This window comes from Marmota flaviventris, chromosome 8 (assembly GCF_047511675.1).
Source record: "Marmota flaviventris isolate mMarFla1 chromosome 8, mMarFla1.hap1, whole genome shotgun sequence".
In the NCBI taxonomy this organism is placed as follows: Eukaryota; Metazoa; Chordata; class Mammalia; order Rodentia; family Sciuridae; genus Marmota; species Marmota flaviventris.
Window position 1 is genome coordinate 46,546,013 of NC_092505.1, and position 16,600 is coordinate 46,562,612.

Sequence of the window (16,600 nt, forward strand, 5' to 3'; positions counted from 1 at the left end):
TGCTGCAGACCAGTAGAAAAACAATGATGGTCAGAACTATAATAGTGACAGGCACAAAAAGATATGTAAAGATATGAGAAACTCTAAGAGAGCTCAAATTGGTGAGATTGAAAATTGACGGCATGTGGAAAAGAGGCGATAAAGAGAGAAGCTTCAATGTTGGATCTACCTTACCACTTTGGGACAATTGGAGGGGAAGTTGAGTCACTCACTTAGGGTATAAGTGGGGGAAAATTAGTTGCAATACCAAAATCATCATGAGAAATATTCCTGGATCATGCCTGCTTTTTTCTGGCATAGTTTATCATATAACATCTGGAGGCAGGAACACATTTGTGTGTGTGTGTGTGCAATTATTTTCCACATTTTTTTATTGGTGTATTATAGTTGTACGTATTCATGGGATTTGTTACATATTTGTACAAAAATAAAATATGACAGTGTCATTTGCCCAATATCACTCTCCAGCATTCCCCTGCTCTCTCCCTATCTTCCATCCCTTGGTCCTATTTATGTACTGATCTCCCCGTTTTAAGGAGATCTACCTCCACCTTTGTTTTCCTTTTTCCACTCTAGCTTCTGAATACAAGAGAAAACATACAACCCTTAAGCTTCTGAACTTGACTTATTTCCATTAACATGATGATCTCTAGTTCCATCCATTTTCCTACAAATGCCATAATTTAATTATTCTTTATAGCTGAATAAAACTTCATTGTTATATATACTACATTTTCTTTATCCGTACATCTGTTGATGGACACCTGGGCTGGAGGAAGACAGTTCTCTACAGTGGGTAAGAATGCAGGGTTAGGCTTGACACTAGAGGGGACTGAGGTTAAATCCCACCTCAGTGGGATTTTTACTGTGTGATTTTTAAATTGCTACAAACCTGATTTCCTCTTCTGCAAAGGGAAAATGATAATACACATCATAAATTGCTCATGAAGATTAAGTAAGCTTGTGTATCTAAAGCATTTATCACATCACCAGGAAACTATAATCAGCCAATACATGTTGGCTATATTATGATTGATTTGTGGTTCATTGTTTTGTTTTTGTTCTGAAGGAGGAGATGACATTTTGTATAATATTCACTTAACAGAGAGAGATGAGATTTAAGTACTAGTCCTATTTCCCTATTGATCTTGTGAAGAAATCTTGTGTATTTCTCTGGGCCGTTGTTTGCTTCTCTTATTTTTGGCTGTTTCTTCATTATCTAACCAGGGTAATATTACAGATCATGAAGTCCGATAGCAAAGATTGTCTATCAAATATTCACATTTAACAAAGGAAATAAAGAGTTATTGTTAACATTTGCCATATTACAAGGTATGTAATTATTAATTATTTACACTGAAATAAAAAATACTTCTATCACATTTTTCCTGGTTTCACCATTATCAGAAAGAAAAAGTGTTTGTACAAGATGATTCCCTTTTTAATTTTTTTGCTAATTATTTTCTATGAAACTGTTATACACCAAACACTGCTATGATTAAAATTTTATTACTTCAAAAGAAGGTTGATCACATTGGAATTTATTTTACCCTCATAATCAGATTCTCTTCTGGGATTTCTATTTGTATTAATGATGTTATAATTCTTTCAGACATGAATTACATATTAAAATTATTATACAAAGTATGTGCTCTGATTATATACATACTTGTTTTACTTTCCAATTGATTTCAAACTTTTCCAGCAGATGTTAGAGACACAAATATTCTCTAACTCAGCTCATGATTTTCTCAGCACCTCGTACTAATGTCCACCTTATAGAAGCTCATGGTGCATTTGCACCTATGAATTACTGGAACAATTGACACTTGGCATAGTGTTGAAAAAAATGAATAAATGAATAAAATATAATATGAGATGATCTTTGAAAATCTCACATTAAAACCTAAATTAGATGTATCTCTGTAGAGAAACAGCCATTTTTTTTTATAAAAAAAAGAGCAAGATCTTATATCTTGCTCCAATCTAATTTTCCAAATACATATGTATTTAGCTCATCTTTTTAATAAGATAGGAATAAAAATCTAATCCCCTGAGATGTCTAATAAGGTTGGTAAAAAGTGTATTTCATCTAGATAATAATGTTCTTCTACTTGATGATTTTAAGAGAGAAAGAACTTTAAAAAGGAAGGGAAATTAATATTCTGAGTTCATTTACTCAATATAAACTACGATCTCTGTAACTTGGAAGTTATTATTGCAAGTTGTGAGGCCATACTAAGCATTTTGATGTATATAACTTAAATAAATAAATAAAATTTAAGTATTCAGATAGTCCATATATGTAAATCAGGTTATACAACCTCAAAGACCATAAAAATTATATTTTGCAAATTAAGTTTCAATTATATATTTTTTATTGTTTATGCCTTTAGCCATCATTTCGCAAAAACAAGCAGAACTAAAGCAAACAGACTCTTACAAATGAACACATGACTTTCTTTCATATCTTATAAATACAAGGCAATATCTACCATGATTATTTTAGTCTTAATCCCTCAGCCTTATTAAGTCTTCTTGAGTTATTTTGCACCATGTAGTATAGTAAAAACTATAAAATAAAATGCAAAAGTAAAACATTTCAGAATCCTGGCTTAAAAATTCAAGCATATTTTATATTAAAATTAAAGACATTTCCATTTTCAGTGGTAAAACATCTTATTTAGACAAATATTACTAAAGCTTTTCATCTTAATACATATAACTAAGTAAGTATTGAATGTAGGTCAGTTGCATCTTCAATGTTAAAATATATTAGTAAAAGGAAAATAAATTTGTATAAAAATTACAAGTACCACTAATCATAGGCAAAGTAGTTTTTAAAATAATATATCTTAATAGCTTATTACAATTGTTTTTTTGTATATTATTTATCTCTATACATGTATAACTTAATGCATTTTGATGAAAAAAAAATTTTGATAGTGATCTACCAAAAATAAATATTCACTGTCTATCATTTATAATTATATATACATATGTGTATGCATAAACTCTTCTATGTAACTACAGAAGAGATTTGTATGTAACTACAGAAGAGTGTCTAATTCTGAAAAGTATATAAAAAGACAAAGCAGGCAAAACGGTGTGTTGCTGTATATAGTGCAGGAATGATAAGAAAAGAAAAACTGAAAAAATAGAATAGAGAAGCTGTTTTTATTTAAATTTAAATAATATTTTAAACTGATATGCAAAAGCATAAAATTGTACATATTTATGGAGCATCATATGATGTTTGGATATATGTATATATGTGTGATGATTAGATCAGGCTGAACATATCTATCCCAAACATTTATCAGTTCTTTGTGGTGATTCAAAATCTTTTATTCTAGAAATTTGAAGTATATAGTCCATTATTGTTATCTATAGTCAACCCTGGGTGCAATAGCATGCCAGAATGTCTTGCTGCTAAGCACCTCTAACTTATACCTGCTGATGAACTTTTCCTCATCCCTTCCTCACATCTGCTTCTCCCAACCTCTGATATTCACCATTCTACTCTCAACTTCTGTGGAGTTAACTTTTTAGATTCACACATGAGTGAGAAAAGAGAAGAGAACTTGTCTCTTGAAATCACGAAGCACTTGTCTTTCTGTGCCTGGCATATTGCACTTAACATAATGATCTCCAGTTCCACAGGACACCAAAGTCTTAATAGGAGACTATTACAGAGTTCAGAATAGGATATCCCAAATTAAAGAATTAATTTATGGCATTATAACTCAACTGGGAAGAGTCATCATGAACATGATTTCCTAAATGCATCCTGTTCATCCCTAGTTCTTAGTAAACACTTTCTAGAGCCAGCAGATCAGATAGGGTCCAAGAACATTAAATCAGTGTAAACTCTCCTAAGTAATTGTTATTTTGGCTCCTAGATTTAGTTTTCTAGTTTATTTAGTAAAGTTAAAAGGACATATGAAGGAGAAATTATGCATACAGTGACCATTTTCTACAAAGTTCACATGAAAGTTAAGATGTATATATGTGAATTAGAAAAATATTGACAGCTTTGTTTCTTCAACAAACATCTTTTAAGAACCTATTATGTACCATGAAGCAGGCCTTGTAGGATCCTTTAAGCAAGGAGCCATGTTTGTCTTAGTTGTTGCTGTATCCCATATACTTGGCATGTTGACTGTCACATAACAAGTGAATATAATTTGGAAAATAGAGCTGCACAAAATGTACTTACAAAAAATAATGCAATATTGAAAGTGTTCTATAAATATGGAGAAATTACTATGGAAACTCAGGGTTTAGTTTAATTTTTTATTTTTAAGGAAATCTATTTTTAAGCAAATAGATTAATTCCAGTGAAAGAGGGCATGGAAGACTTTTTGGAAGAAGGGGTGTCTTTGAATTGGGACTGAAATTTTAGGTAGAAGTCTGACAGTTCATTATTAGTGTACAGCATCAGGGGAAAATTCAAATGCCTTGAGGAACGAGGTAGCCAACATATATGAGTGAGGCAGACTGTGTAGGAATTGTGGGAGCCCCCAGAAGACAAGACCCACCTACTTGGGAACAACTACTCTATCCACTCTTGCTAATTATTACTTTGTGCAACTGAATACTTCAGGACACCATCACAACCAAGTTTTCAAAAGAAGCTGGAAACCTGGAGTGTTCTGTAAAAGCTCTCCTTTTAACCATCTGCAAGCAATTAAGAACACTTTCAATATTGCATTGTTTTTTGTATGTGCATTTAGTGCAGCTCTATTTTCCAAAATTTTCACTGAATGCTTGTTATGTGCCAGCATGTCAAGTACATGAGATATAGCAACAACTAAGACAAATGTGGCTCTTTGCTTCAAGGATCCTACAGGGCCTCCTTCTTAGTACATAATAGGTTCTTAACAGATGTTTGTTGAAGAAACAAAGCTGTCAATATTTTTCTAATTCACACATATGCATCTTAACTTTCATTTAATTTATATTGGCTTCATATTTGTGTCTTTGACTTCACTGTCATTCCTGTCCTCATTTAGGAGATAATCCACTTCTCACTCACTTTCAGGAGTGATGGCAGATATTCATTGAAATAGCATTACAAACTCTTTAAGCATTGTTTTCTTTTTCTTTTCTTATTTTATTTTATTTTCTGGTAATGAAGCTTAAACCCAGGGGTGCTTAACCACTGAGCCACATCCCCAGCCCTTATTTATTTATTTATTTATTTATTTATTTATTTATTTATTTATTTATATTTTGAGACAGGGTTTCACTAAATTGCTTAGGGTCTCACTAAGTTGCTCAGGCTGTCTTTGGGATCCTCCTGCCTTTTCCTCCTAAGTCCCTGGGGTTACAAGCATTCACCATTATACCTGGATTTTAGCATTGTTTTCTATGTTGTTTATACATTGAAATTGCATCTAATAAGGAGATAGCTCAAGTTTGAAATACTCTATTTTGAATGATGCTGTGGGATAAAATGACTACCCGAGATTTTGCATTTTTTTTTTTGCTCTTTTCAGAAATATCAGCTATAATAATATAAGTATCAGAGTATTTTTTTTAAATTGTCTTAAAACTTGCAAGAACTTAACATTTGCTTCCTTTTAAAAAAATTCCTAATAAGCCATTTTGTAACAGAAGGTTGGGTTAGACAAAGACTATGTATTGCAATAAAGAGGACTTTCCCAAATATGATAAATAACACAAAATCTTTTAACCTTGTATTTTGAGCACAAAGGCACCTTTAAGGGTGTCTCCAGTAAGTGCTATATTAACACAGAAGTTTAGTTAATTACAGCCACTATTCTCACGTACCTTAACTGAGTGTGAATACCAAGCAATTTAATAGTGTGCCCCTGAGCATTAATACCTAATGAAATTGGATTCCATGTTTCCTCTAATGAGCTCATTGCTTTTCTAAATATGGTCATTGCAGGTAAATGATCAATAGCCTTGAAACTGACACCACTACTGGATTATTTTGGCAAGGCAGAAAGAGTCTTCTTAAATAAAATAAGAATTTGTGCATATACATGTCAGACCATTTTCTAAATAATATCATATATAACAGGAATGACCATATGTATCAGTAATATTTTGGTGAATGACTTAGACAGTAGAAAAATGTGGACAATCATCTGATTATAGAGCAGTGGTTTCATATCCACAAGATATATCATAAGTTTGGAAACTGGATCCTGTGTGTTTATTAACTGAGAGATTTCAGGGAAAGTAGGCTATGCATAGATCTGATTTCTTTTTTTAAATTTTTTTTGTAGTTGTACACAATAACTTTATTTTATTTTATTTATTTATTTTTATGTGGTGCTGAGGATTGAACCCAGGGCCTTGCATGTGCGAGGTGAGCGCTCTACCACTGAGCCATAACCCCATCCCCTTAGATCTGATTTCTTTTATGGTGTAAGAATTCAGTACATACCAAGTCTACTGTATTAGTGTCCTCATGCTGCTGTAACAAATGACCATCAACTAACATATTAATTAAAAAAAAAAAAAAACTCTTTCTCTCACACTTCCAGAGACCAGAAGTTTGGAATAAGTGTTGGGAATACTACAGTGTCTCTGAAGCTTTCCCAGGAGAATTTGCTCCCCTTTCCTCCAGCTTCTAGGGCTGTTGGCATTCCTTGGGCTTGTGGTTAGATATCTCCAATCTGTGTCTGTGGTCACAATGACTCTTTCTCTTCTGTCTCTGTCTCTCCTTTATGTGTATTTTATAAGGATTCTTGTCAGTAGTTTAGAACCTATCTGCATGATCTCCTTACCTCAAAATCCTTAATTATATCTGCAAATACCCTTTTTCCAAATTGTCATATTCAAAGGTTCTAGGGATTAGGATGTGGATATCTTTTTGAGGATCACCATTCTCCCATCCTATTCTCCTCTCTCTCTTTAATTATTGTTTGTAAGGCTGAGCACAACCACTATGTAAGTCATTGCGAGGACTGAGTGCTTTACTGCTATTTTACTTTATGGAATAAATAATTTCCATTGTGTATGTATTTACAGATTTTGAATACTTACAACCACCATCTCATTATCTGCCTTATACAGATAAGGAAATTGAAATTCAAAAAAAGTAAGATCATGCCCATGGTTATAACAGTTATTAAAAATGTCTTTTTATATTTAAGGTTTGTGCATATGTAAATTTAGATATTCACGTCTTCTTTAGAAATCAATGTGTTAGATTTCACAAGATGGATTTTCTGCATCAGATTTTTTGGACTCTGTGTTTCTCCCTGTCAGATAACCTTCCATAAAATCGTGAACATTACTTCCAGATTTAACCTTAGAAACAGCGAGGTTTTGAAGAATAACAGCTGTGGGCATGAGATTCAAGTTAGAGCTTATTTCATCCAAAGCTATCTTCCAGTATCCAATTCTGGAATACTTTATCCTGAAACAGATTTGGGGTTTCTTTTTTTAAATGAGCCTTAAATACAGCATGGTGCTTAAGAACACACACACATACGGCTATATGTAAGTCCTCTCATCCTTCATTTATGGACTATTCTTGTGTCTCCAGTCCTTATTTATAAAATGGGTGATAACAGTGTCTCATGAGGTCCTTAAAGGAATAAATGAATTAATACTGTGCTTAAATAATAACTGTTGCAAAGTATACGACAATGTATAACCATTATTATCAATTCTAAGTATTTTATAAGTAAAGCAATAGTAGAGGTACCACATTCAAAATTGTGATGGAGTTGTAAGCTGGATAGTTTTATTTGGCCCCAAACAGAATTTCAAAGCAGAACTTGAGCTGAGAGTTTCCCAATTCATGGGATTCTTAATATTTGATTCCCTTTTGTAAAGCAAAATGTTTTTATGCCCCTTTCCTTTTATGTTTTTATTTCCCTTTAAATTGGTGTGGTCCCAATTTAACATCTCTTCCTTTACATTTCTTCCCCACCTTACTCTACCATTTATTCTTTCTTGGGGAAAATTTTAAGTTTTAATTTTCCAAGATAATTCTTAAACTTTAGTATTTCCCAGGTTTCCTAAGTAATGTGAATTCATAAATGAGTCTGAAGACACAATCATATTAGCTCCACGTCATAAGCATGAGCTTTGCCAAGAATACCTGAAACTATCTTCTGTTGGCATGTTTACAGTTGTAAAACATCTACTGTGACTCAGAGCTTATGGATTAAGGATGGGAAAATTCAGAACACTGGTACCCTTTAGCTCTAAGTGGACTTGTGTCATCGGCACATCATTTCCAACTAAATATGGTTTACTGCTGTCAAATGGGATGAACTTAATGCTCAGTTTGTTTATATACACATCGCAGCTCAAATATTTATAATATGCCAGTAGAAGAGGGAGGAAAATGACTTGGAGCTTTCAGTCATTTATTTGTGTCTTTTCATCTATTGGCTTTCTTTGCTAATTTTAAATTTATGAACCTCATAAAATTATAACACCTTTTTTTCATGAAACTCACTGTTCATTTCCTAATGAAGAAAAATTAATGTTTGTTTCTCATAGACTCCAGACATGAACAGTTATCATCTATGATTGTATAGACTTTTTTTTTTTTATTAGCAAATGTCAGCGCAGGGAAGTGGGATGTATTTTCTCCATGTGAAGCCATCACTCAGTGATGGAACTAGCCATAGATACTTGAATACATTTAGTTCTGATTTTGTCCCCCTGAGCCATGACTTATTTCTTCACACCACCTCAATCAGGAAGTGGTTTCATTTCCTGGTTCAGAAAGCTTTTCACTGTCAGCACTTAAGAGAAGATATTCCAAAATGCATTGTTTGCTGTAAATGAAATTCTGATCACGTTCACGACTGCAGTGCCTTGCTCTCAGACACAACACCAGGGGGGTCTCTTTCTCTGATGAAGTGAAAGTGAAGGGTGTCTGCCTCATTTCATAAGGTGTCTTCTCCAATATCCAGGTGAGCACAAAGTGCCGAGGCCTCTGGTGGGAGTGTGTCACAAATGCCTTCGACGGGATTCGCACCTGTGATGAGTATGACTCTATATATGCAGAGCACCCCTGTACGTATGCCTTGATGCCCTGCTTGCCAACAAAGGAATGCCATGGGAAATGGGGCTCCCATATCCATTGCCTGTTTTGATTTCTGTAGTACTAGATTAAAGTCCTGTCCAGTTAGAGATGTTTCTATTAGAAACACTTTTATTTCTGAAGTGGGTATTGAAACACATTTTGGCACATTTTGTCTTTTCCCATATATTTGTAAATTCCTTGAGTGTAAAATATCATCTCTGCTAGTGCCTCATATCCAGTAGGCTTGCAGTAAATGCTTTTTTAATTGAAATGAGTCTTTTTGTACTGTGTTTTTATGATTTCAATTGACAAGTTAGATGAATAACATTTCAGAAATGTCTTTCCAGCGAGGACTTTTTTTTCAAATAGGAAGTTTGCATTTATTTTAATCAGATTTGCTAAGACAGAAGTGGAGATAGAGAGGCAGAGACAGGAGGAGGTAAATAGTCAAAGGCAGACACACAGAATGTAGGGATCAGAGGATAAAAAATCAACACCAGTGGCACATTACTGGCAGCACATGAGAGCCAGTGTCTTCAACTTCTTTACTTTCAGCTTTAAATCCTAGTTGGGTATTAGCAAGGCCCATGTTACTATAAATAAGGAGATCTCTTAAATTATAAAATCTTATTGTTGATTCTTTCAATCCTTCTTTATTATTTAAGACATTGAGCTGTGCCAAGAAATACCAGTTCTGTTATTAAAGCAAAGTGGTTTTAGTCCCACTCAAAGCAAATGGTGGGTGATGGCGCCACATGGCAACTTCTTTTCTTAAGATAAATGAGAAGTCGAGTGTTGGAATGTGACATTTCCCCTGGACAGCTGTCTCAGTCCAAGGAAAAGCACTTAGAGCTCTTTACCTGCTATTTAGGAGTTACGTCCCTGAAACATTTTTAATATAATGCAGAATGTTAAAGCACTTTTACTAATTTTTTGTTTAAAAGTCTTTTTAATTCTTTCCATTTTCCCCTCACCATACTACCTATAAAGAAGCATGATTTGGGAATGGAAATTCATGTTGGGCACTCAGTACATAGCCAGAGCTGAGAAGAAAAACAAACGATTAAACAGTTCAAAAATTGAAGAACTATTATGTACATTTATTCAAGAGAAAAAAAAATCACTGTAAGCCCACTATACAGAGAAAACCTCTGCTTACAAATATGTTCCTCTTAAATATTTTGATTATTCCATCTCACATGTTTCCTTTTGTTCTTATTATTTTCAAATAATAAAGACCCAGACTACTTTTGAATTTTATGAAAAAAAATAAGGATATACAGGTCCAGTCCTTTAAAAAATTTCTTTCATATGTTTAAAGACAACAGGGATGAAAATCTATTCTAGAAGAATAACATATCAAAACCTTGTACATTAGGATGTTTCCTATGAGGAAGTGAAATTTCATTTTTAGTTTTGCTATTTTTATACAACCACAGTTAGAAAACTTTCCATTGCCTTCCTACTGTGTCTGACCCTAAGTGTTTCGCAGAGCTCCTATTGATAAAGATAATTTGAGATGCTTCTCCATGAACAAATTGGCATATTAGCTCCATTCTGATAGCTGAGTCCCACATGATACCAAAAACATTCCTCATCCGCTTGCATGAGCAATTTGCTTGCTGGGCTGCCCTTCTGGAACCAAGCTGACCATGTAACCAATGGGCTATCCTGTTGGCAGGAGTCTTGGAGCTCCAAGGAGGCCCTACATGTAGGGAAAAGGGTGGGAAGAAGAAACCAGAGCCCATGAGGGTCTGCATGAGTGCAGACCACTCCATCCCAATGGTGCTGCTGGCCCCAGGTAGTCCCAGGCTCAAAAGTGGAATGAGACAATGTCAAAGGAGGCCCTCCAAAATACTCCTTGGCCTGGAACACTGAATGAGAGACCACTTGTACATGCCATTTGAAATAAATAGGATATGCTGAGAAAAAGAAAATAAAAAGAAAAAGAAAGAAAGAAAAAGAAAAAAACCTGATGTCATTTATTTAGTTTTACATTTTTCTTTTCCCTCAATTTCTAGAAAAATGAGCCTCAGATTTGGAATATTTAATTTTTTTGAAATAATGCCAACTTTTGAGATATTACAAATTAAATTCTAAAAACAAATGTATATTCATACATATTAATAAGATAAGCATATATAGTATGTTCTCCTACAAATAAGGTAGAGGAGGATTTTATGCTTTGACTTCTTTTCTCAGATACATTACAGAGATATTTTCTCATTTTAAATAAGGAAAAAAAATGGCTGCATTTCTTGCAAGCAACAAATAACTAAATGTGCCCTAACTTTACCTCATCATTGAGAAGAAAATATTTAAAAGACAAGGATACCTCAGATCACTATGAAAATAAAATATAATTACTGTGAAAGGAATAAATTTTGTTACCCTTGTGTATCCATTAATATGGTTGTAATTCCAACTTCATGTAATTAACTCTCCCTTTGTAATATAACTTCCTTGCTGTTAATGTAGCATAACTGTCACTCAGAACTTATGAGTCTTTTCCAAAAGGTGACAGCAGCTGCTCTGCTTCTATTTACCTGAGACTTTCTTTCCTGTTCTACATTCTTATTCCCTGTAGCTTTAAAATATTCTCATTTGACAGTGCAGAACTCAAGGGTTAATGTGGAGTTTTGGCCAAGAAGGGACATGATATGAAGGGCTGAAAGAGAACATGATCTGGCTTCCAGAGATGGTCTTCTATTTAATAGCAGAAATGAATTCTGCTTTCTAAAGGTCTTCTCATGGTTCCCACCAGTCTGAATTGGCAAGAGGAGTCTTAAAATATTTTATCTTATATTCATGTGCAAAATTCTAACAATTATTTTAAACATTTCAAGAAAATGTCAAAAACTATGGAGATCATTTATTAATTTATTCATCCAGTATTTATTGGGTGACTGCCACAGAGAAAATATTCTACCTTCAATTTAGCATTCAGCTATAACACTCCAGAGCAGGAAGCGAAAAGAAAAACATTTTCTTAGTCCCCACTATCTACCAGGATGCAATCTGCTAAAATGCCAACAAAACTAAGTAATAACAATTTATAATGGCAATAAGTTCAGACTCTTTTTGAATTTTATGAAAAAATTAAGGATATTCATAACCAAGTTTATACAAATGTCAAATCTGATTTCTATCATTGGGTTTGTACCAATGTATATGGTTGTCTGGCTTTTTTATGTTGTTGTTGTTGTTTTTAATGTACCTCTGTGAGTTAACATGTCTCTTCCTCTGACTACTGTAACCACATGCCCTGTCATCCAGTGAAGCTGGTGGTCACGCGAGCATTGATGATTACTGCAGACATCCTAGCTGGATTTGGATTTGTCACCCTGCTCCTTGGTCTTGACTGTGTGAAATTCCTCCCTGATGAGCCATACATTAAAATGCGCATCTGCTTTGTTGCTGGAACAACATTACTAATAGCAGGTACTGGATGGGATTAGCAACAGGGGTAGAGATACTCACTCAAGGACAGCACCCTTTCCTGTCCTGGAGTGCTTTATTTTAGGGTCATATGTTGCTTGCTTTACTAGATTGAAGGAATAGCAAGCATACCTACCAGCCCTGCTTCCTACCTTTGGAATTACATAGTTAATATTCCAAGATAAGGTATGGCAAAGTTTCCCAACTAATTTTTAGCCAGTTAAAAAGTTATATAATGCTTTATTTCTTAAAAATAATTTCTTTTGTAATTATTCCTAAAGTTGGATCCTAAAGTCAAGTTCCAAGCTGTCACCTTCTACTTATGCCTCACCAATTTTTTAATGTAATTAATGAATTGTCCCAAGTCCTATGTTACATTTTCTTCATATGCCAACCCACTTGATCATAAATAAACAGATTGTATTTTTAGCTTACTTAACAAGCATATGAAGAAATGGAGTTCTGAAAGCTAATAAATCAAGTGTAAATAATAAACAAGAAGTCCATAAGTACTTTTAAAACAATGTGTTTGGGGCTGGGGATGTGGCTCAAGCGGTAGCCCGCTCGCCTGGCATGCGCGGGCGCTGGGTTCGATCCTCAGCACCACTTAAAAATAAAATAAAGATGTTGTGTCCACCAAAAACTAAAAAATAAATATTAAAAAATTTCTCTTTTAAAAAAAATCAGTGTGTTTAATGGCATAGCAAAATTGATATTTCACTCAGATCTATGCTCAAATTCAAAGTGTAGTACTCTATCATGACATAATGTATTTTTGGGGTCTTCATGCAAGTTGGGAAGAGATATATTATTGAAGGAATCAAAGTACTAGAAGACTGTAAACCAGAAGGGCATTTTAAATGGTAGCAGCAAAAATTTAGCAAGCAATTATGTGAGAACCTGAGCAGGTAGTGTGAAGTAGTAAATGGGTAGGGAATTTGGAACTAAAGATACCTGAGATATATCTTCATGTCATGTCATTTCCATATCTGCAAAACAGGGTAAAGCTGGGATAGTGATATCTACCCTGAATTGCTACCGTGAATTTTCAGCCAGGTACAGTGGCAGATGACTTTAATCCCAGATACTTAGGACATCACAGCAGGAGGATTGAGCATTCAAGCCTGAGCAACAGCTGGCCTTGAGTTTGTGCTCCTCTTGACTCTGCCTCCCTAGTGTCTGGAATTACAGTTGTGCCTCACCATGCATGGCAAAATTAAATTTAAAAAAAATAAATGAGTCAGTGAAAAAAAATCCAGTAGGAATTACTGAAGTAATGACTAAAGTAAATGCCCAGGTATGACTAAATCTTTGAAACCACTATTCAGAATGACAATGCTATCCACACATGTTTTTAAAAGTCTATTATCTGTTTTGAAGTTTGAAAAAGATATTTCCAAATTAACATAGAGGTAACAATATTATAGAAAACATGTAGTTGTTCGTAATTTTTTTTTTAGGTTATATATTCATGATTTCATCCTTCTTAAATTATTTGCATTAATCATCTAGAAGAATTAAACAAAAATGGTGATTTAAACAAACATAGAAGTCTTCTCAGGGGCAAAGTGGAAAGATTTAGAAATTCTAGAAGCACCCTTTTACAGTGAAAAAAGGGTGTTTCCCAGCTTAATACCTTTCTTTCTTGCACCTAGGCCTCAACATATAACTTACACACCTTTAAAGGAAGGGCACCTTGGAAGGCTTCATTTCAAACCTGACAATTGTCAGAGAGGCTAAATGATGGGAATTCAATTTTACTTAAAGGAAGTAATGTTTGTTTATTCTTATATGGTATGGAGATGATAGATAAGGATTTACTTAAAAATAAAGACAATTTTTACTTCATATTTTTGTTTTTGACCCCAACACATTACAAGGACTATAATTACAACATAAATGACTTCATATACAGTTGGCATTACTGGGAGCGGTGGTGCATGCCTGTAATCCCAGCGGTTCAGGAGGCTGAGGCAGGAGGATCGCGAGTTCAAAGCCAGCCTCAGCCAAAAAAGCGAGCCGCTGAACAACTCAGTGAGACCATTTCTCTAAATAAAATAGAAAACAGGGCTGGGGATGTGGTTCAGTGGTCGAGTACTCCTGAGTTTAATCCCTGGTATCCCTTTTCCCCCCAAAAAATATTAAACACAGTTGGCATTTGGTGCTGACTATGTAGCTGGCATGGCTTCAGTCATGGGTTAGAGACTTAATGACTTACTTGCAACATGCTCTATATTATCTTACAATCCTCTTTCATTCAGGTGCTCCAGGAATCATTGGCTCTGTGTGGTATGCTGTTGATGTTTATGTGGAACGTTCTTCTCTGATTTTGCACAATATATTCCTTGGTATCCAATATAAATTTGGTTGGTCCTGTTGGCTTGGAATGGCTGGGTCTCTGGGCTGCTTTTTAGCTGGAGCTGTCCTCACCTGCTGCCTATACCTCTTTAAAGGTAAGGATGAAATAAAATAGCACACTTCCTTGCCTCCACTACTATCCTTCCCAACCCCAGAGAAATACATCTCATTTACTTATATTGGTACTTATTTACACTCTTACCTATTACCATTAAAAATTCCATGTGTTCAATGACAATTGACTTGTAATACGTAAGCTTTATTGCTCAAACACAAAAATATAGAGTATATGTTCTTCAATACTGAAGAAAACTGAGAGGCAGCAAAATAATTGTTAAAGAAATTGATGTGTTACATTTTGTTTTTAAAAAGCACAGTATTCAAACAGAAAATTCCTTTCTGCATCAGAAAAAAAGTAAATTCCTCAGCTTAATTTTAAATTTAAAAAATAACTTTCAGGATGAAAATGTTATATTTTCCCCTAGGGTTTTTTCTAGGATTCCTAGATGATTCCTACTAAGAAGTATAATTCTTGTTCCTTTGGGGATGAGGAGTGGGGGTGGGGGCGGGGGGTGGTAGGAACAACCATAAAATGACATCATTTTTTCTTTTTCCAAAGTTTACTGAATCACACTTACTGTTTTCAAACAGATGTTGGGCCTAAGAGAAACTATCCTTATTCCATGAGGAAACCCTATTCAACGACAGGTGTTTCCTTGGCCAAGTCCTATGGGGCCCCTCGGACAGAGACTGCCAAAATGTATGCTGTGGACACAAGAGTGTAAAGTGCCACGTTATCAGTCTGTTTGTGTTATTTAATTAATTAATCAATACGTTCAAATTAATAAAATAGTGGCTCAATCCTGGGACAGTTATTTACACTTCACATTCAATTAAATTAATGGCTAGCTTAATCAAAAGTTCTGATTCACTCCTGTTTCTCTTTCTACTCTCTACATACACTTTCCCTATGTTTTAAGGTAAGGTTGCTAGAATGTGGAGATGTTTGTTCCTGATTTCTATATTTCTACTAGACATGACCACATGGTGATAATAAAACATAAAGCAATCTTCAAAAGTGGTTGAGATTCTAATCTTTGGAAGTTCTGACAAGCTTTGTCTTTCGGGTCACTTTTTGTGTTCTCAAGGAGGACTGTGTTACTTGATAACTTTGAGGAATTTTTTTTTTTTCTGAATTTAGGATTGTATTTCAAAGTTTAACATTGCTTTGACTTAGCTAAAATAGAAAGAAGCATCATCTGATATACCAGCCACCAGTGGGAGTTAAAGATAAGAAGTTCCTCCACCACATTCTCAATGTCAAAGGCAAGTACTAAATTAATACTGGGGTCAGGAGTGAATTTCTGCCTCATTAACAATGTAAGAGACCCATGTATTACTTTAACAGTACAACTTTGCCTATATAATGCCATTATTAGGTAGTAATAGTTATAGCTCCAGGGAGTTCACTCAGATACTAATGGAAAAAAAAAAAAAAAATATATATATATATATATATATATATATATATATATATATATATATATATATATATAGTGTGTGTGTGTGTGTGTGTGTGTGTGTATGTGTGTGTCTGTGTTGCTGGGACTTGAACCCAGAGCCCTGTGCATGCTAGTAAAGTATTCTATCAACTGAGCTATGTCCCCAACCCCTCAGCAACTAAATATATTTCTTAAATAAACCACATTGGAATTTACCAATTCAAAATGCTTACCACCAACAATTTCTTAATCCCAGAAGCAAAATATCCAATAG

At 34.4% G+C, this 16,600-nt stretch overlaps 1 protein-coding gene across 1 annotated transcript in view; it reads left to right on the top strand.

Annotated features, from left to right (window-relative positions):
* Positions 1-16,274, top strand: part of Cldn16 (claudin 16) — a 94,216-nt gene extending 77,942 nt beyond the window's left edge. The window contains exons 4-7 of the mRNA XM_027951496.3: positions 8,916-9,018; positions 12,305-12,469; positions 14,728-14,919; positions 15,476-16,274. Of these exons, the coding sequence (XP_027807297.2) occupies positions 8,916-9,018; positions 12,305-12,469; positions 14,728-14,919; positions 15,476-15,609 (594 nt within the window). The 3' untranslated portion in view covers positions 15,610-16,274. The remainder of the gene's footprint in view (positions 1-8,915; positions 9,019-12,304; positions 12,470-14,727; positions 14,920-15,475) is intronic.
* Positions 16,275-16,600: the final 326 nt, after the last annotated feature.